The sequence below is a fragment of the Gossypium raimondii genome, chromosome 9, assembly GCF_025698545.1.
Source record: "Gossypium raimondii isolate GPD5lz chromosome 9, ASM2569854v1, whole genome shotgun sequence".
Taxonomy (NCBI): domain Eukaryota; kingdom Viridiplantae; phylum Streptophyta; class Magnoliopsida; order Malvales; family Malvaceae; genus Gossypium; species Gossypium raimondii.
In genome coordinates, this window is record NC_068573.1 from 10178115 (window position 1) to 10200773 (window position 22659).

Genomic DNA, 22659 nt, shown 5'->3' on the forward strand with positions numbered 1-22659 from the left:
GCTGGGACACGACCATGTGTCCCATTTTCGAATACCTACATGGCTTGAGATACGAGCGTGTCTCTTGAGCATGTGAGACACATGGCTTGGCTACACGGGCGTGTGTCCTCTGCACCTTTGAAAAATTTTAGTGTTTTCTAAAAAATTCTTTAGGTACCCGATTTAGTCCCGACTTGTTTCTAATATGTATTTTGGGCCTCGAGGGCTCATATAAGGGACATTATGTTTGATTTCGATTAGTTTCTGATATGAATGCTATATGATATGAAATATTTGTTTATTTGTTCTGTAAATTCTGATAATGCTCTGTAACCTTGTTCCGATGACGGATACAGGTTAGGGGTGTTACACTTATGCTATACATCCCGGTGGTAATAAGATGTATCGTGATCTCCGAGAATTGTATTGGTGGCTAAGGTAACCGACTTTGTGTCACGTTGTTTAACGTACGAGCAAGTTAAGGCTGAGCACCAACTTCCTTTTGGTTTGCTTCAACCCGTTAAGATTCTATTGTGAAAATGGTAATGGGTAACTGTGGACTTTGTTAGTGGGTTGCCCTTGACACCCACTAATAAGGATTCTATTTGGTCATCATGGATCAATTGACCAAGTTTGCTCATATCCTTCTGGTTTGAACTAGCTATTCTCTACAGAAGCTAGTGAAACTATACATTTTTTATACTGTAAGATTTCATGGGATTTCGGTGTTGATTATCTCAAATTAAGACTCTCGATTTATATCTCAGTTTTGGAAACTGTATGAGGCTTTGAGTACTTGGTTAGACTTCAGTACTGTGTTCCATCCATAGACTAATAGACAACCCGATGGGGTGATTTAGGTATTGGAGGATATGTTACAGAGTTGTGTTATTGACTTTCGTGGTAGTTGGAAGGAGTTTCTGCCACTAACTGAATTTGCTTATAATAATAGCTTTCAGTCCAGTATTTAGATAGCACCTTATAAGGCACTTTGTGGACGTAAGTGCCTCACCTTATTGTGTTGGACTGAGTTGGGTGAGAAGGATTATGGGTTCGAACATGGTTTTTAAGATTGAAGATAAGGTCAGATTGACTCGGGATCGTCTTAAGGTAGCTTTTGACAGACAAAAGTCTTATGTAGATCTTACGAGGAAAGATATAAAGTTTACTGTGGGAGATCAGGTTTTCCTTAAGGTGTCTCTGTGGAAGAAGGTCCTCAGGTTTGGTCGTAAGGGCAAGTTAAGCTCTAGGTTTGTTGGGCCTTATTGGATTTGGAAACGAGTGGGGTCGGTCGCCTATCAGTTAGAGTTACCTCTAGAGTTAGACCGTATCATGATGTTTTTCACGTCTCTGTGTTAAGACGGTATTGGTCTGATCCATCTCACATTGTGTTTGTTGAGAAGATCGATGTAAGGCCAGATTTGGCTTTCAAGAAGGAGCCGATGCATGTTCTAAATCAAGAGGTTAAGGTCTTGAGGAAGAAGACTATTTCGTAGGTTAAGGTCTTGTGGCGAAATCATGGTACAAAGGAAGCCATTTGGGAACCAGAGGATTTGATTCAACAACAATACCCACATCTGTTTGAGTCAGGTAAATTTTGAAGTCGAAATTTCTTTAAGAAGGGGAAAGTTGTAACACCCTAAAATTTTATTTTTTGAATTGTTAAAAATTTTCAAGTAACTTATTCTGGTTCAGTGCTTAAGTGTTGTGAGTAATGTGTGTGAGATTCTGAATTCGAATCATTTTCTTTTAAGTTTTGTTAATTTTTTCTCAACCTTAACTTTGGATATTAAAGTTATATATTATTTTCATTCAACTAAAGATAGAATGAGTCTACTAATTGGGTGGTAAAGCTTCAGCTTACCCTTAGGTCCTGTGTTCGAATCCCTGTGCGTATTAACAAAAATAATTTTTGCTAATTCCCCTACCTACACCGCCTATGTGGTGGAAGTTGGGTACAATTTGAACTCTATGGAAAAATCTGATAAGATAACTAATCAAAATTAGTGGAGATATAGATAGTTTTTTTTATTCTTTTTTTTTGAAAATTTTCTAAAAAATTCTCCTAAAATCCCTCACACTTTCTACCATCCCTCTTTTCCATTTTTCCATATTCTGGTTAGGTTCTTCTTTTCTCTTTTGTTGGCCTCCAAAATTGTAATTTCAATCTTTGTTGTTCTATTTTCATTTCTCTATTATTTTTTTCAGACGGGTAAGTCTTGCAAGTGGGTTCTTTGATGGTAAGATTAATTAGTTTGTTTCTGCATGTCAATTAGGGGTATAGTATTTTGTAATCTTCATTATTGATCGTTTTGGTTTTCTAATAGGAGAAGAAGGTGGTGCGTACGATGTCTCCCCGTTAACTAGGCAACTTTTTAGACTATTGTTTTCTCAAGGATAAGTGATCGATTTGGTGTTAAGGTCGAGTGCCTATTTGTTTAAGCTTAAATTTTATGAATGCAAGGGTCGTATCTCGGATTTGGTTGCTAATAAATTTAGTTGAATGTCTATTTTAGGTACTGGAATTACGGTTGTTGGTTTTGCATCGAGAAACAACCATGTGTGTAACGGAAACCCAAAAAAATAGCGAATGGAACGATGCCGAAGAGCCCACTATCGATGTCACATGACCATGTGCCAAGCCGTGTGACATACCGTGTGAGCCACACGGTTGTGTGCTAGGCTGTGTGGACCACACGAGCTGGGTCATTTTGACCATTTGAGTCATACGGGTGTATGTTAGGCTGTGTGGAGCACACAAGCTGGGCCAGTTAGGTCGTGTAGGCCCAATTTTTGTAAAATTTAGCTTGGGCCATATTTGAAATGTGATTTGAGATTAGTCACTTCGTAGGCTCCAAACGTGTTATGTATGATTTATAGTTATGAAATCTGATATTTTCTCTCTGATTATATGATTTTTGAAAGTATGATTTTATAATCTGATTTGTTAGCATGTATAACATATATGTATCGGATATCTTATTAGTATTGCATGAGCATTGGGGTGGGATATTGATAAGACGGAGAAAGTATTGGCAGTTTAATAATCTGCCTTATCTAGTGGCCTAGACCATATATCTGTTCTAGTGGCATTGCCACACTTATCTATTTTTGGCAGCCTGACTACACTATTCTGAAAAGTGACATACGCTCACTCATAGGGGTATGGGGTTGGATGGGTTTTTATTACCCTAATTGGTGTATAAGGTTGGATGAAGATGGTGTGTAACGAATATGGGTAGGATCTGAATATGTATCTGAAATTTGCATCTAATTTTGTATCTGAACTTCAATTGTATATATATCTGTTATTTTATATGCATTTGATCTATTGCGTGGGCTGAGTTATACACTGGGCTTGTAATCTCACCCTTTTGTTTTATCCTCTCAAGTAATCAGTAAACCTAGGATCGGACAACGTGCTAGAACTCAGGTTTGGATTCATACGATAAACGGTTTAAATGAACTTTATGTTTTAATTTGAACTTTTCGAACTTATGGACTGTAAATTGTTGTGGACTTTTCATTTTGTTTATTTTTTACTTGTTTTTTCGGACTAAGTAGTATTATAGTTCCATCTGCAAAACAAATTGTTACAAATTAAACACTGGTTTTGAAAACCTTATAATTTAGTAAATTTTGTTTCAAAATGAGATGATCTCTTAAATGGTTTCTTGTAATAAAGTAATGATTTTAACAAGGTTTTTTTTCCCCTAAAATTGGAAAACGGTATATCAAAGTTAACACTGATTTACCACACGATTTCAAATTCAATTTTTGGGTTTTCAAATGAGTTAATGTAATTCCTCAGGATTTAGCCATAACGTCTAGGTTAGGTGTGGGGTGTTGCATAAGTTATATATCAGACTTTGTTTTACAGTTCTAACAAAATGGACACATCTTTTGTCACACAAATAGATAAACATAGAGATAATGGGAAAAGAAGTTGGTAATGTAATTCAAGCTTAAACTAAATCTATGAGACCTTATCCAAAGAAGAATTCCACTACTAAATCTCATGATACAAACAATTATTTAAGCTCAATTTATCCTAACCTCCCCGTCTCACCCAAATAAATTTAATATGAACTTTCCCCAATAAAAACAATAAATTTTATTGCTTATTTTGAAATAGTTGAAGTATAGATCGTTATATGCATAGTATGAGATAATTTATTGTTTAGTTTATAAAATAATTTTATTTATTTATTTATTTTGAGTTTGTTTAATAATGGGTTGTATTTATAAAATTTATTAAAATATTTTATATAATTTATGAGTATTTTATATTTGAGAGTATTTAATATTTGTAAATATTTTATATAGATATACCAAATATTTTCAAAAATAGCAATAAATATGAATCTAAACATGTTAATATCACTGGTATAGTAGAAGACCTCAAGAATTTGATGGAAAGATACAAAAATGTATGTCTAGACTTTGTGACTTGTTTTTAAATGGTTTAGTTAGGTTAGTTCGGTGGGTCTTGTCTTGTCTTTTGACATGTCTTTGGGGTACTTTCTGTATGAGTAGTTAGGAAATAGCAATTATTTTTGGTAAAAGAACAACAATATTTGACTTAAAATAAGAGAAAGTTTTATTAAAATAATATTGAACTTAAAACTTTTTTAAACATAATTTTTTTATTGGTGTTAGTTATTTTATTGATGGAAAGGACGCTATGGCTCAAAGGCAATGGACACATTAAATAAAAATATTTGTTAAATGCTATTTTCTCAATAAATGAATTAACTTAAATTTCACACTCACAAAAAAAAACTAAACAAATATTCGAAATGTAATATTATAAAGAGATAAAGTAATATTTAATTCTTAAATTTAATCAATTTAATCCTTAAATTTAACAATGTTTTTTTTTTAAATTTGACCCTAAATTAGATTCTTTTAAGGCATGATGATATCACATCATCTATATATGACTAAATGTTAAAAATAATATGCCATGTGGGGGATATGGTGATTCTCTCCTTTCTCTCACACTTAAAAGTCTCAACTCTCATTAAATCAAGGGATAAACATCCCATTTTTGACACAAGATTCCTTAAAACTTGATAAGTTTTTTTCTAGTGTCTCAAAGCTTATAAAAGAATATTTGATGAATGCACCACAATACTTTGATTATTGTGGTGATTAACAATTATTATATCAAATCTGAATTGTTTCTTTCTTGCAAAATTGAAGGTCCAATCAATTATTTTATATATAGCATGATTAAGTATCAACAACACCCCCCACATGTATAGCAAGAAAGAGACATAGACCACATAATAACATAGGTGGTGGTTAGCCACGACCAACGACCGAATACAGGGGCTAAAACCTGAATGTGCATGTGTGATGGGCCCTCTATTTCAATGACATATATTCCTCATATTTTCCACGAATGAATCTTATTATTATACCCAAAATTTCCTAAAATTCATTAAAACTTAATAATAAAAGAAAAAAAAAGTTTTAACAATAGAAGATTAAATCAAAATATGTTAAAAATAAATTAAATTTAAGTTCGCTTAGGTAAATGGATACGTCTATACTTGGTCATATTTATTAAACTTGGTGATTTAATTATATAATAATAGAATCTACATTCAAGTGCAACTATTTAATTTGTTGTTGTTGACTGTGTTGGTACAAGATTTAGTTGGTTGTTCCGTTAGTCAGTTCATCTTTTTTTCTGGCATAGATGGTTAGAGTAGAGAGGAAAAAGACCCTGGTTAAAAAGAAAAAAATAAAAAGCAGGATTGTTTGGAGAGCCGACCCCATCAAGAAGGTCTTTAAAAATGTGTATAAGGAAAAAAAATTTGGGTCGGATTAAAATATATTTTATTATAATTATAAAATAGAGTGTTATATGAAAAAATTTGTGACAATTCATAAAATGGTATTTCTATATCTAAACATTGTTGATTGCTACAAACATTTGACATTTATGATTATATTTATGGTAAAGATTGTTTAATTGTTTCATGCCATTATTTTTTTTTGGGTGAATTTTCATGCCATTATTTTTACCATGATATTCACTTGAGTTTGAATATTAATATTTATTAGTGTCAACCCATTTTCCTACTTTTAATCTTATCTTTTTTAAAATATAATAATTATATTAATAGTCCTCTAATTATTAGTAAAAAATTTGTCATTAAATTATGAAAAGTTACAAAATAAGCACACAACTATTAATAATTTTCTTTTTAATCACTCAACTATGAAAAGTTACAAAATGATTACTCAATTATTCAATTTTGTCTTTTTAATTACCTAACTATCATGAATTTTTGGACGTTTTATTTTTACGTTAACTAGCTGGTGATAAAAAATAAAATTAAATAGTTGAGTGATCATTTTGTAACTTTTTATAATTGGATTATCAAAAGAAATACCAATTAATAGTCGAGTGACTAAATAATTACATTTCATATATATATATATATACATATACACATGCATATAATATTATCCCCAAGAGATGATATAATAGTAAAGAAGAATGGATACCTTTAGCTAGAAACATGTGAAGATAGTAAGGCATGCCCATAGAAAGGGAAAAGGAAGCACAAGGAAGATACTCTCACACCTCCCATAAGATATGCTTCTTGTTGGCATTCCCAAGCCTGAGATTTTATGCGCATGGAAACTGATTTCAAGCTTTCAAATCAATCACAGAGTTGCATTGTCTTTATAAATCCTAGAAACATGCATGCATGTATAGATATCATTTCATTCTTGTTTTCTTCTTCTTAATCACAAGTAGAATATTTGAAATATATATGGTCCATTGTCTTCTTCATTAAATATTGATAATTAGTGAAAATTATTGACGCTTTTGTTATTTTTAGAGAGAGATTTTTAAATCCTATACATATACAGAGAGAGAGAGAGAGGATAATATATTTCTTCCTTATAGCCAGATAAACCAGGAATTATATACAGTAATTAATGACTCTGAGAACCTTCTCTATATGAAATATAGAGCTCAGCTAGCTAAGATGTTTAGTAAATTCAGAAGAGAATATTTTCTTTCATAGATCCAACTAAGAATTCAGTTTTTTTAAATAAAGAAAAACAAGATCGTATATTGATGAACAAATATTCCATCTTTTATTTAAAATAGACTTCAAGATTTTTTTTCCAAAAATAAGATTAAGCGTGTATAAATAATAGAGTAATATTTGATGTGATATCAGTATCAATAATAAGATTAAGCGTGTATAAAGATTTTTCCTTGAAAGTTGAAACTACAAAAATTAATATAGTATGTATGTATGTATGTATTTTCCGCCTATGCCTAACCCCAATTCTATGCTGGTTGGTCTCTTCCCATCTCTTCTTGCGCCAATGAAGAAAGAGTTCAAGAAAGTAGGAGAGATGATTATTTTTTATCTTAATGCATAAAAACCAATCCTTATATATTGAATGATGAAATGAGAGAGAGATGTAGGTCAATTCAAAACTATGCGTTTTTCAAATATTTTAATTTTTTTCCTTTCATTTTTTCAACTCTTTCCTATCAAGCACACCTATGAAGAGAAAATTTATATTTTTTTACCTTCTCAACTTTTGGATCTTTTCAATTTTTTCCACTCTACTAAATAAAACCTAAAGTAGATTTTATGCTCCCACTAAATTGGGGTTTAAATAATTAATTAAAAATTAATTTTATTTTATTAAATAAGCCTTTTTAAGGAAATATATAAATAAGTCTTATTTAAATATTTTTATATTTTAGTAGTTTATGTAGATAATTTAAATTAATACATTATACAAAGGTTTAAATGTAAAATTGAGCCTCAAACTAAATTTCTTTTTGTCAATAGTGACATCTAGATTATCAATTTTGTCTCATTTTACTTTAAAATACAATACTAACCAATAAGAATGTGATATATGTCATATTTTTATTAGACGTCATACGTTTTCTTGATAGAATGAGACAAAATTGACGGTTAAAATACCCTTCTTGACAAAAAAAAAACTTTAACTAATTAAGTAAGAAAAGTTGTATAGTTTGAGGGCTAACTTTGTAGTTAAGTCTTATGCAAAATATGAGATAATTTGGGATTCACAAAGGTACAATGTGATCAACAGTGACAGCGAAGAATTTATTTTAGGGCAAGATTAAATTATATTTTAAGGGGTTAAAGTATAATTTTATCATTATATTAATATATTATTTTAAAAAATTAAGGGATTAAACTCAACTATACCATCTTGCAATTTAATCATTATATTAATTTAAAAATTCAAAAATCTGTCTAGAAAAATTATTGTGATGGAGTTAAAACATGACATACATGATGTTGAATGTCTGCACTAATCCATTTAAATAAATTTTAATTTTAAAATTAAAACAATTTAATAATAAATATTTCTCTAAATTGTAATTATTAAGATAAATTACTTAACTAATTAAAAATCAAATCATTATAGATCATGAACACAAACATATATTTTTTCTTCAAATTGAATCATGATAGTTTACTAAACGCAACATTAAATAATTAATGCATGATATAAATACAATATAAGATAAATAATTATAAAATAATACATAAAATAAAAATTATGAATAGAATGATTATGAAAAAAATATTAATGCATAATATATATTTAAAATAATAAATTTATAATATTTTAAACATATTTGAAAATAACACAAAATTTTTCTCTTCACTTTCTTTTTCTTTCTTTCTCTTCTTTCTCTCCTGTTTCTTTCCCCACCCTAACCCCCCACAGCCCATAACCCAAAGAAAAAGAAGAGGCTAGGTGTCAAAAGCCCAAGTCCTTACATCTACAATAAATCTATGTATGCTAGTTTTATATATGGTTATAGATAAAAATATATTTAATTATTTTATAATTGTTAAAATAGAGTTTTAAATAAATATTAGATTTAAATTTTTGCAACAAAAATTTTTGATTAAATAATATATAAAACCGCTTAAAATTAATACACAATATAATTATTTTTATAATCTTTTAAATACTTGTTTATATAGTTTTTAAATTTTAAAATTGTTTTGGAAAAAGTTTGAAAACATATTTGTAAAGATAAATAGTTTTAATTTTTATTTTAAATGTAGTACTTTAATCATAATTGTTAAATTTTAATTAACAAATAGTAATATGAGTGATGTCCATTAGGATAAGAAATTTGATGTACTTTAGGATTCTAATGTTTATTAGAAGTAGAATTTTATATCATTTATACTTACGTCTATAAATAGACTTTGGAGAAGCATTATAAATACCCTGGTTGATAACAAAATACATATTTCACTCTTTATTTGTAAAACCTCTCACCCGTCCTGACATACAGTACGAGTGGGAGCTGCACTTTCAGACTTAAACCAATAATTTTTTTTTTATAAAAGTATAACTTTCACATTATATTAGTATTCCTTAAAACAAATTAACCAAGTTTCAAAAAATTCAATATGGTTAAAAACCGATTTGGGCCATCAAATATCAATAGGAACTTTTCCCAATCATAAAACAAGTGTTCGATGTTCTTTGGCTTAAACTGAGGTCATCCAGATTGAGAAAAATAGGAGTTTTACTATAACGTAAAATTAAAAAAAATTTAAATAAAATCATAAAATATGATACAAATAATTTTAAAGGCCTTAAAATACCCTCGAATCATCTAAAAACTTTCCACGAACGATCGAAGGCGTTTGGGGTCAAATACGAGCTTTGAGGAGCTCAAAACGACCAAAACAGTGCCAAGGGGCTTGTCCAAGGGCTAGGTATCAGTACCTAGGCCTAGAACTGTAGTATTTTAGCTACTGACTTGTTACGATCCAATACTTATTGTAAGGGTACTGGACCCTGGGCCCTTGAAGCTAAAAATTAAGCTAAAAATACTTAAAATCATGCCCAAACACATCTATATCATATCCATAAAGTATCAAATCATTATAGCGCGATTCCTAAACTCATAAAGACTTTAAATACAAGCCTTAAATGCATTTAAAGTGAACAACGAAACAAAAGCTTATAAAAGAGTTGTCAAATGAGTTGAAATTTACAAATAACCTTACAAATTCTATTCCAATTTACATGCCAAGATTCAAAACTAATTAAAACTAAATTAAGGAACTACAACCTTAAGCTCAAATGACGATGCGATGCTCCCAAGTTAAAAAACATTATCTTCTTGAAAAATTGAAAATCTATGCATTTAAAACAATTAATACGTGAGCTCGATAAGTACTCAAATATAAGCCTATTTATCTTATCCTATTATTAATGTTGAAAAACTCTTTAGTCATGTATATTACATAATGTACTCATCAAATTTTAAGGTTGCAAAAAGATTTATTCCTTATTACCAAATTTTAAAGGCTCAGTTTACCTATTAATAATGTAATACCCAAAACCCGGCCTAGAAGTTTAGACTAAACCTCGGAGGTTACATTGATCACTGAAATGATCGTAGGTAAAATTTGAGTTTAACCAGCTAGAAAACATACGGTATTTAAGTTAAATGCGTAAAACCCAAAATTCCGATATTACAAAAATTTTAGTCCAAAAATCGCTTACGTGCGTAAAACCCAAAAATCATACCACAATATTCAAAATAAAACTTACAATTCAAACCATTTATTTATAAATGCGAAATTTATGAAAATACATTTAAAGTTGATTCTAAACGTGGCTGTCTAAGACCTCTGACGTGCCGAGTCCAGCAACGGTATACGAAAATAACTGAAAAGGGGAAACTGAGAGGGGGTGAGCTACACGAGCTCAGTGTGAGTTCAAAACAATTAACAACAGATTTACAGAAGAGAATTCCAGATAGCAGTTGAATAGCAAAACACACTTACAGAGGTATACAGAAACAGAAGGTAAATTCGAGGTCAACGTCCCAACAGAACGTAACAAACAAGCACACCACATCATTGACAGAAACTCAACCAATAACCCGTCAATGGGTCGGTGCCAAAACACTTATCACCACAAACACGGTGTTCCAAAATATCATTACGCTAACACTTCAATACACACAAAATCAGTCGCACATGTTAAGTCAACTAGACAGAATACCAACAAATGAACTTACACCCAGTCACTTAACCATATGCGCATGAATGCAGTCAAGTAGAAAAGGAACCCTCCCATCCAGCCAAAAGACCTCTTTGTCCCCCAATCACACCCCAAAAGAGTTGTTTAAGCTCATCCAATCAAACACACCACATAGGATCTCGAAAGGCCCATCCAACCCTACACACCATGTATGTGAACTAAGCCACTCAGATAATAATACGCAGCAAGGTTGGCGTTTATGCAGTACAGTGCATTGCGGTAAACCACTGTACTGATAAGTTGCAATTAAACTGCCAGATCAGAAACAGTCTTTCTTCTCTTCACAACCCAACCTAAAAAGACTAATGCAAATGCAAAATGCACACTATTCGAAAATAGACTTACAAAAACAGAATACGAAATAAAAAATGCACACATTCAAATGCCCGGAATCAGAATCAGATATAACATAATATCAATTAACACTCAACCAAATAGCTTAATTAGAGCTATGATTGTGAATAACGCACAAGTATAAACCCAAAAAAAGTCCCAACCACCCTTACAGAGACCTACCTAAGGGTCGGAACACACAAAATCATAATCAGATAAAAAATAGACAGTACAAAAATTGGCGACATAAGGCCACACAGTCGTATACCCCGACCGTGTGGAAGTGCCCAGGCTGTGTGGGGGTCTACACGCCCACGTAAAGGCAACAGACGCCCGTGTGGAGGGTTCACACACCCGCGTGAGCAGCTCGTGTAACTCACTTTCCAAAAGTGCTAAAAATTAAGAGCAAAGAAGACACGACCATGTGGATATCTCACACGCCTGTGTGGGGACACATGCCAGTGTGGCCAGGCCGTGCGATACCAAAAATAATCAAAAACCCTAAATTCCCAATTACACACGGCCGTGTGGACCGTCCATGTGTGGCACATGCCCGTGTGGCCACTCGTGTGGTCACGAAACCATACCGAAATAGCCCAGAAAACACGAATTTTGACGTCAAAAGATTCTTAACCTCTAATAGTGAAAAACACACCCTAACTAGTCGAATTTTATGCAATTTAACAGCGATACAACATTACGATAACGCAATCACCGAAATACCCGAATTTCACAAAATTGATTCAATAATTCACGATTAAATTAAAAAGTTACGAAACCCACACCTAAATTCGCGATTTAGACACCCAAAAACTATTGACATCTCAAATTCACCAATTCCGAAAACTCCTATCGACAAAATTGTAAAACATAGCAAGAGAAATAGAGTAGAAGCAAAAGAGCCGAACCCTAATCGAGACGAAAACAAACCATCAAAACGAAGCAATAGAAGAAAATCAAAGATTAAAAGAAAAAGAAGAAAATGTGAAGAGAGAAGAGAAGAACGTGAAGAGATTTTAGAAACAACCTCATTTTTTTCCAAAAATAAAAATACCATAAAATAAATAACATAAATAATATATATAACATAAAATAATAATAAAAACAAAACTCAAATAAAATTAATTCCTCAAACACACATGAGGATTCGAACCCAGAACCCAAAGGCAAACTAACACATAATCAACCACCAAACCAACAGGCCCATTCTGACATAAAACACAGCAACAAACCCGATTGTCCAATCTAGCCACTGACCCTACGTACAAATCTCATAACTTCTAACCCTACATTTCGGGGTGTTACAAATAATCTATTAGTCATTCACAAATTCATGTTTGAAACTCTTATTACAGGTACCAATATTGTTTAATCCAAACTTTATTACCTTTTTGGCCTTAGCTTTCTAACATTTTCACATGTGAGTTCCAATTATGGCCATTAGTACATTATGCAAGTCATAATTCCCTTGTTCATTTGTCTATTTAGAATCATAAGTTTTAATATAAATTTTTATGTACATAAGAGTGTGCTGCTACACCTTAGCATTCTATTTAGAGCAGCAGTTGTATTTTATATCAAAATATTATTATTTAATTTAGTTTTATTCTAATAGAATTCTTGTATTAATTTTCTATAAATAAAAACTATGTTTTGAACTATTTACACACTTCATATACATTATTTTGACAAAATAATAGTGAACATTTATAAATCTATTTTTTTTTTGGAAAAAAAAATTGCATGCTTCTAGTTATAGAGAGAATTAACTTTCCTACTGAAAGTTAATAGAGTTTTTCATTCTATGCGATTGGTTTGATAAATTCGTGGTTCGAGAATATTGGAGAAAACCATTCGGTAGAAAGTCGAGATCGACTTTACACCACCTCGTACAAAGCATGAGTATAATTTTAGTTAAGTTTATTTCTATAAATAACACAACGGCCCGGTTTCAAAGAAAAAAATTCAAACTTCTTTTGTGCTTAGAGACATTTTTTTCTAAACTGATTTTTCCAACATAAATGCGCATTGTACTCTTTTTCCCCTAGTCAAGGTTTTGTCTCATTAGGTTTTCGTAGTAAGGTTTTTAATGTGGCAGCATGCCATGCGTATCATAGATATATTTATTCTTTTTTTCTTCACTAAGATTTTTTTCCAATATAGTTTTTATCTTAATAAGGTTTTAACGAGACATTATTTATTGATGGACATCCAAAAGGGAGTGTTATAAATATTTTATTATTATAAAGTGGATGTCCATTAGGATAAGAAGTTTAATGTACTTTACGACTCTAATGTTCATTAGAAGTTGAAATTTATATAATTTATACTTCTTATGCCTATAAATATAAACTTTAGAGAAGTATTACAAATATCCCTATTGATGAATAAAATGCATCGCTTTTTTTTTTCTCATATTTTCTTATTCAATTACTTTCTTCTTTCTTTATTTTATAACATTAAAAATATTAATTATAATTTAAAAGAATTGAATATTTCGTAATTTCATAACCGATTTGGTGAATCGTCAAGATAAAGTGCTTAAATATGTTGGAAAATAATGGATATTTTGGAACTTGAGGCATATTATTTTATTGATAATATTGAAGGTTTGAATAATAAATTATGGATTTATATTCTATATGATATACTCAAAATTATTTAGTGATGAATGATAAATTGATGCTCAAATTAAACAATAGTTCTATCGTTTGATGAATAGTTGTATATTTGAACAATTGTATCTCTTGTTGAACAGATTCATTATTTTTGGTTTAATATTGCATCTTTTCATTCATTGTGTCTGTTCACTGATATCTATTCACTTTTTAACAAAACTCTTCATCAATCGGTCTAAATCTCTTCATTCATTTCCTTTCCTCTATATAAAGCCAAGTTAGGAAACTTCCAAAACATATCATAAAAAACGATCAATATAAAAAAATTTATTCTAAATTCATTCTTCCTGGTGATAGAAAAAGGCAAGATTGTGTTCAATTGATCACTGATGTTGTGCTACAACTGTGATAGTTTGTTGTTGTATCTTGGGAGACAGACGTCTAATGTTACTCAAAGCACCGAAGAGAGGTCGAATCTGTCTTAAGGAAACTATTCATACAGGCCTCAACAAAATTCTTCTTCTAATTTTCAACTCTATCTGATTACAGGTATTCCATTGTGTTACTGCTACTGCATTGTATTGCATTATTATTGTTACTAACATATTAATACTACATACGATATTATATTTTTTTACCTTCTTAAGACAGATTATTTGTTGTAGTTTTAATCTAAGGCGTACAGATTACCATCGTAACTTATTTAGGTTTGTTTATACTTCTGTTTCAGATTTTAATTTACTTACGGATTCTGGTTCTTCATTCTGAATATAGAAAAATGTCTCATACGTCAAACAACTCATCCAATTCTAAGGCTGAGGCGATTGTCGTTGTTCAGGCTCAGGCTGCAAGCCAAATGTTACCTGTGACTATGAGTCACAATGAAAAGCCTGCAAAATTCATTAGAGAGAATTTTAAAACTTGGCAATAGAAAATGTTGTTCTATTTTATCATGTTGAATATGATAAAATTTCTGAAGGATGATCGTCCTATTTTTAGAGGGGATGAGACAGATGTTATTACCGCTTTCAACATTGCCAAAGCATGGAACACCTCTGATTTCCTATGTCGTAACTACATTTTGAACGGTTTATCTGATGAACTTTATGAAGTATATAGTATCGAGAAAATAAATAAGGAATTATGGGAATCGTTGGACCATAAATACAAAACTAAAGATGCTGGTGCTAAGAAATTCTTAGTTGCCAAGTTCTTAAACTTTGTAATGGCTGATTCTAAAGCTGTTGTAAATCAAGTGCAGGAATTCCAACTGATCATTCATGGTATTCTCACAAAAGGGATGGTTATAAGTGAATCCTTTTAGGTGACGGCCATTATTAAAAACCTTTCCCCTGCTTGGAATGACTTCAAGAACTATCTTAAGCATAAGAGAAAGGAAATGACAGTGGAAGATTTAATTGTTAGACTTTGAATTGAAGAAGACAATCAAGGTGCGGCTAAAAGGCTAAACAAAACAACCAATCCTAACTTTTCCAAGGAAAACGTAGTGGAAGTCAAGAAGGACTCCAAGAAAAGAAAACATTCTTAGGCTGAGTCTAAACTAGGACCAAAAGGCAGTGTCTTCAAGAAGCAGAAATTCCCAGAAAAATGCTTTAATTGCAATAAGATGTGACACAAGTCATTCGATTGTAGACTTTAAAAGAGGTTCAGAACAAACGAGGCCAGTGTTGTGGAAAATATTTAAGGAAGTATCTGATCTTGACCTCTGCGCTGTGATTTCTAAAGTTAACTTAGTTGATTCAAACCCAAGAGATTGGTGGTTTGATACTGGTGTAACACCCAAAACCTATTTCCATTGTCGAAATAAGGTTACGAAGTATTACCGTACAAGTCAGAACATTTCATAACAAATAGTATTCAATTATCAATTTAATTTTAGAAATACATATAGCATTCATAATGAAATAAAACATTCTATTACGACATTAAATCGAGCTTTTGAAACCCTAAAAATAAGTTACGGACATTTAAGGACCAAATTGGAACAAATCAAAACATTTAGGAATAATTCAAAAAATTTCAAGTCAGGGGTCACATGGCCATGTGGCTATCCTACATGCCCGTGTGCGCCCTCAAACACCCGTGTGTATGGACTATGTAACTCTCTGATTTGGATCACATGATCGTGTTGCAGGCTGTGTGTCTTCTCATGTGAAAACATCACCTAAATTATTTTTAAACACACTCTAGACACACACCCGTATGGGGTGCTCGTGTGCTTCACACGGCTGTGTAACAGCCCATGTCCTAGGCCGTGTGAGCCCAAAAATGTCCTACTTCAAGCTCAAATTTTACCCAATTAAATAGGTGTCTAAACCAATACATAACATGTGATCACAACGCTTCAAACACATACAAGAACATCCAAAACATGATAATTCAATCCATTTAAGACCTAACAAATGGGTCAATAATGACACCTCATCTCAATTACCCAACATTTCATTACTTTAATTTCATCACACAAGTGTCAACATACTCATATTTAACTTATCTTCAATTCACTTATATCATACCTAATTCAAGTCACACTTACATTTTCATGATTGTTCACTTATACTATAACATGGAATTAAACATACACACCACATTTAAACTATCATACCACAACATCAAAATGCACCATCAAACACAATACATGTACTTATGAACATTACATAACATAATCGAAATTCCTCTTACATGACATATAAGCCAAGATAGATTCAAGGGTTACCGATAATTCTCTGGATAGTGTGATTTCTTCGTGCTGATCCGATCTCTCGATCCACAAAATGTATCTACAATTAAACAAGACAAACATACAAGTAAGCTTTTCTAAAGCTTAGTAAGTTTGTTGATTGAACGTTAAAGCTTACTATATTGCGCAAAATAATTCAATTAATAAAATTTATAAACAATGTTTCCGACAATAAAGTCCTTAACAGAGTTCCTGGCGATAAAGTTCTTAATAAAATTCCTATCAATCACAGCTCACAATAGGTGAGTAATGCTTAAAACATTGGCACAAATTAATTTCCACATTTCAATAACATTCAGAGATCTTTAAAACATAGCCCGATGAACGATAAATGGATACTAGTACACTGTTAACCATCCAACACACCACATGCTCGTACAAGCTAATCCATCCAGCACACCAAATGCTCGTATGAGCTAATCCATCCAGCACATCAAATAACACTGTAATATATATATCGTTAGTCTGTAACAAATATAGGACCTAGACATATCCAGCGAATAGAGAGTCTACTATAATCATCTCCACTGTCCCCATCAATCTCGTACCGCGTGTAACATAACCTATTGGCATGTCAACTATACTTTACCCCATGTTCATCAGTTCAGAGTATTCCAACACAAATCAACATATGAATAATTCACCATCTCATATTCCATATACATGCATTAGTTCATCAACCAAACATTCATCGGCTCGAAATATCTCGTTAGTGCTCAATGTTATAACGATCCATTACTTCATTACTCATATACTTAACAACATTATAATGTTCAATCCAAAACAATTTAATTCATTTAATATACATTTAAATGCATTAGAATTAAACCGTACAAACTTACAGGACTGATTTACAATAACAGTCCAGAGTAGCTCAGTCAACGATTGACGTTGTGTCAGTTCATTATTTCCATTTTCAATTACACATATCAACATAATCCAACATTATGCAATTAGGTTCATATAATACATTTAAAAATGTATTAAAATTAAACCATACGAACTTACCAGACCAAACTGCAACAACGACAAAGTATAGGGGAAATTTGGTAGTTATTTTTCCTCAATTTTCCACTCGTTTAGGATCTAAAATAAAATTTTCATTCAATTCACTAATTCTAACAAAAAAATTAAATAATTTTATGCAATTAAGTCCTTTTTGACATTTTTACAAAATTACCCCCAACATTTTACTTTTATACAATTTAGTCCCTAAGCCTAAAACATGTAATTTAACCGTTTTTATTCAATTTCAAGTTTAGCCTTGGAACCCTATTAAATCCCATATTTTCTATTATTTCACATTAAGTCCTACTTTTACTAATTTCATATTTTAGTCCTTAAACATTAAAATTACCAACAATTACTTTACAAAATAGTCCTATCTAGGAACTAAGCTTAATATTCTACCATAAAATTTCAAGAACATCTCAAATTCATCAATGGCACAATCCATAACAATTGACAGTTTTACAAATTAATCCCCATGTTAGCTAGATTAAGCTAATACGGGCTCAAAAACATAAAAATTACTAAAAATGAGAGAGATTTATCTCCTAAATTGAAGACTCCTAGTTGGCCGAAGGTTTCTTCCTTCTCCTCCCATGGCTATACAGATTTTGAAAGAAATAAATAAGAAGATGATAACTTTAATTTAACATTATTTTAATTTTAACTTTTTATTTTCTTAATTTACAAATTTAACCTTTACAATATACCTATAAAAATAGATAAAAATGTTCATATTTTTCCATCAATTGAAAATATGGTTTAATTACTATCTAAGGAAGGTTTAATTGCACAATTGATCATTCAATTAAATTAAATTCCAACTAAATAAACTTAATTACAATTTAAGCCTAAACTTATTAGGACTAAAAGAGAAAATAGCCCAAAAGCTAGTGGATTAATCATATCCATCACCGCTTGGACTTTTTGAACATGGTTTAATTACCATTTTGGTCCCTTTTTTATTTAAATCTATAGCAATCAACTTTTACCTCTTTTATAATTTAGTCCTTTTGCCTAAATTAAGCAATAAATTGTCAAAATTACCGGCCCATACTTCAATTCACTTGTAATACAACTTTGTAAATATTTAATAAAATATTTATGACTTTAAAATACGTAAACGAGGTCCTAATACCTCGTTTTAAATAACTAATTGACTTTTGAACCAAACCACTTATACTAACTTTTAATTCAATTGTTTAAAATCATCAAATCAAAATTCAATATAAAAATTATTATTAACTCGTACAATTTAAATACTAATTATATGAACTTACTCATTGAATTTGTGGTCTCAAAACCATTATTTCTGACACCACTGAAAAATGAGTTGTTACAATTGGTGCCACACGTCATATTTGTTGTGAAAATGACACATTTGTTGAGTTAGTTCTTTGTGAGAAAAGGGAGAATTTCTATATTGGCAACGCTATAACTTCCAAGATCAAGGGGAAAGACACTATGATTTTGAAGATGACTTCTACTTCAAAATATGTTGTATGTGCCTAACATACTCAAAACATTGTCTTTGGAACCCTCCTAAGCATGCATGGCTTTAAGATGATATTTGAGTCCCAAAATTTAGTTTTTTCAAAAAAGGGAATGTTTGTGGGAATGGGATATATATTAAATGATATGTGGAAACTCAATGCTATATATATAAGCTATATCTATAAAAGCTAATACTATGAATAAGAATGATGCTTCTTCTTCTGTTTATATGCTTGGGTCATTTGATTTATGGCATGGTCGGTTCAAACATGTTAATTCTGATACTTTACATATATTAATTAACTTAGAGTACATTCTTTCATTTCACATTAATTATAATCATAAATGTGAATCGTGTGTTGAGGCAAAACTAACAAGGTCTTCATTTCAATCTGTTCAAAGAAATACTTAACCACTTAATCTAATACATAGTGATATTTGTGACTTAAAGTTTATTCAAACTAGAGGAGGGAATAATATTTTATTACCTTCATTGATGATAGCACAGAATATTGCTATATATATTTGCTTAAAAGCAAAGATAAAGCTATAGAGAAATTTATTCCCTATAAGTAGGAAGTTGAAACCCAACTTAATAAAAGAATTAAGAGGGTGAGAAGTGACCGTGGTGGTGAATATGTTGAACCATTTTGCAAATTTTGTGCACAACATGGTGTTATTCATGAAGTGACACCACCATACTCTCCTCAATCCAAAGGAGTAGTAAAGCGGAAAAATTAAACCTTAAAGGAAATGATGAATGCAATGCTAAAAAGTTCTATGTTGTCACAGAACATGTGGGGAAAGCTATTTTATCATCGAACTTCCTTTTAAATAAAGTACCTAGCAAAAAAAAGAACAAGACACCATATTAGTTATGGAAGGGCAGGAAACCTTCCTACAACTACTTGAAGGTGTAGGGGTGTCTTGCAAAGGTAATGGTTCCTTTATTAGAGCAAATGAAAATAGGTCCTAAAACGGTGGATTGTAATTTCATTGGTTATGCATGCCACAACAATGCATATTGGTTTCATGTGCATGAATCAAAGAATCCTAAAATTCACAAGAATATGATATTGGAATCTAAAAATGCTTCATTTTTTAAAAATATATTCCCTTGTAAGACTAGGGAAGTTGGGTCAAGTTCAATAAAATGAACTTCAAAGACTATTAATAGTCAAGACTTTCAACAGGAGGTTGAAGTCGAGGTAGAGCCAAAAAGAAGTAAAAGGGCAATGGTGGAAAAGTCCTTTGGATTAGATTTTACAACCTATATGCTAGAGATTGAGCCTTAAACTTGTGACTATGGTTAATGCTATGTTTATCTCTTATATATTTATGCAAATTAAATGGTAAGTGTTCAATATGAATTAAGATATGTATGCATGAAACTCATTGAAATGGTGATACATGGAAAAACATGATATGTTATGAGATGGATGATAAATCCAATTGAATTATGGTCTAGTATAATGGTTATCCATGTCAAATTCATATGAATCATGTTTAAATGAACTAACATGTGTTGTTGATGTGCTTAGGCTTATGCCAAACTTGTGGATATGATTGATGTTATGATTATGCTTTTCTTACGCATATGAAACGGGTAAGAAAATGGAATGAAATGGTAAGTACGTAATTGGAATGTATGATGATGTATTTATATGTGAGAAATTTTATGTATACTATTAATGAATATACTTATAACATGGATAAATACACTTAGTTAGGAATTAATAGTGTTGTCTACGATTATGATAAGCATTGGAGACGGAATGGAAAGTAAGTACATAGAAAGATATATAATCTTATAAAAGGTTGATGATTATATATTATGTCTCATGAAATCCTATCATGTTATGAATGGTTAATAAATATGCGACATTAAGGAACTTACTCATTTGTGAGTTGATGATTATGGTTTGATAAATCTTGAGACATTAGTATAGGTTTACTTTTAACCTATAAATTTCATTATTGAAATGTAATATTATGCTTATGGTTTATACGAGTTTACTAAGTATTCATTGCTTACATAGTTATCTTTTTCTTACTTTACAGATTATTGGAAGCTCGATTTGGTTGGAAGTTAGTCAGAGATCCTTCATACTATCCATCAATTTTATCTATAGATTTTGATGCTTTGGTCGTGGTTATAATGGCATGTATAAGTAGACATATGTCTAATGTTTAGTCAATGATATCATCATGTAATGTTGCTTTGAATTTTTGAAACTTATGATATTTGATGCCTTGACGATTAGTGTGCTTTTGGCACTTTAATGTTTAAAAATAAGATCAAATTGATGCATGTTTTATGGCCAAAGTGGTAAGAGTTGGCATGTTTGCAAAGTGATCATTTAGGGCATGTTTTCATATGAAATTTAGTCAAGTCTGTTTGAATTATGACCATTTGGACATAATTTGATATGTATTTATGTTGGTTATTGGAACCATTTGGAATTGGTTAGAATGGTGACATTTAAATGGTTGTGATGCATGTGAGAAGTAGTCTCAATGGTAAGGTAATTTTGATATGTTTGATATAGAAACAAGTTAATCGAAAAATGGTTAAATATGCACATGTATAGGTATTTTGTGCTTGATGATATATCCATTATATTTGGCTTGTAATTATGGTGTTTTGGATAATGCATTAGTTGTTATATTGGCATGTATATGTGGTCTTATAATGGTTGATATTTTGGCATGTGGATGCTTAAAGGTTGGGAGTTGGAATGGCATATAAAATGTATACTATGAAATGTTGTTTTGATATGCTTGAATGTGATCATTGAGGTATGGAAATTGACAGTGAACATTGAATTAATAAATGGCTATTTTGGTAAGTTTGGATGTGGTTGGCATATAGACAAGTTTACTAAGGTTTAGTGATGATAGTTGTTGAATGGTCAAATTGGTATATTTGAGTATGATTGGTATGTGAACATTGTGGTAAATGTTGGTATAGAATTTGTTCCAATGGTTGGTTGATTTATGGCTAAACTTAGCAAATGTATAATCAAGTTTGATTGGTGTGATTGAGGTGCCTTTTAGGCATATTAGTTGTATGATTAAATACTATGATGATCTAGCTTGAATATGCATGTGTTAGGTACAATTTGGATGCATAAAAATAAGTGCATTTGGCTTGTGTAAGTGACCAAGTTTTGGGTGAGGAAAATGACTTGAAAATGACCTGAAAATGGCGTATTTTTCATTCACACAGACGTGTGTCTCAGCCGTGTGTGACACACGGCCACGGGACAAAGGTCGTGTGTTTTCTGTAGGTTTTTAAAGGTTGCATTTCGAGAGTGACACAGCCTGACACACGGGCATGTGACATGGCTTTCT

At 31.2% G+C, this 22659-nt stretch overlaps 1 protein-coding gene across 1 annotated transcript; it reads left to right on the forward strand.

Moving 5' to 3' along the window:
• Positions 1–1038: 1038 nt before the first annotated feature.
• On the forward strand, positions 1039–1475 carry LOC128032549 (uncharacterized). The gene is made up of 2 exons (XM_052621156.1): positions 1039–1229; positions 1340–1475. Exons 1-2 carry the CDS (start codon positions 1039–1041, stop codon positions 1473–1475), a joined length of 327 nt encoding a protein of 108 aa, XP_052477116.1.
• The last annotated feature ends 21184 nt before the right edge of the window (positions 1476–22659 follow it).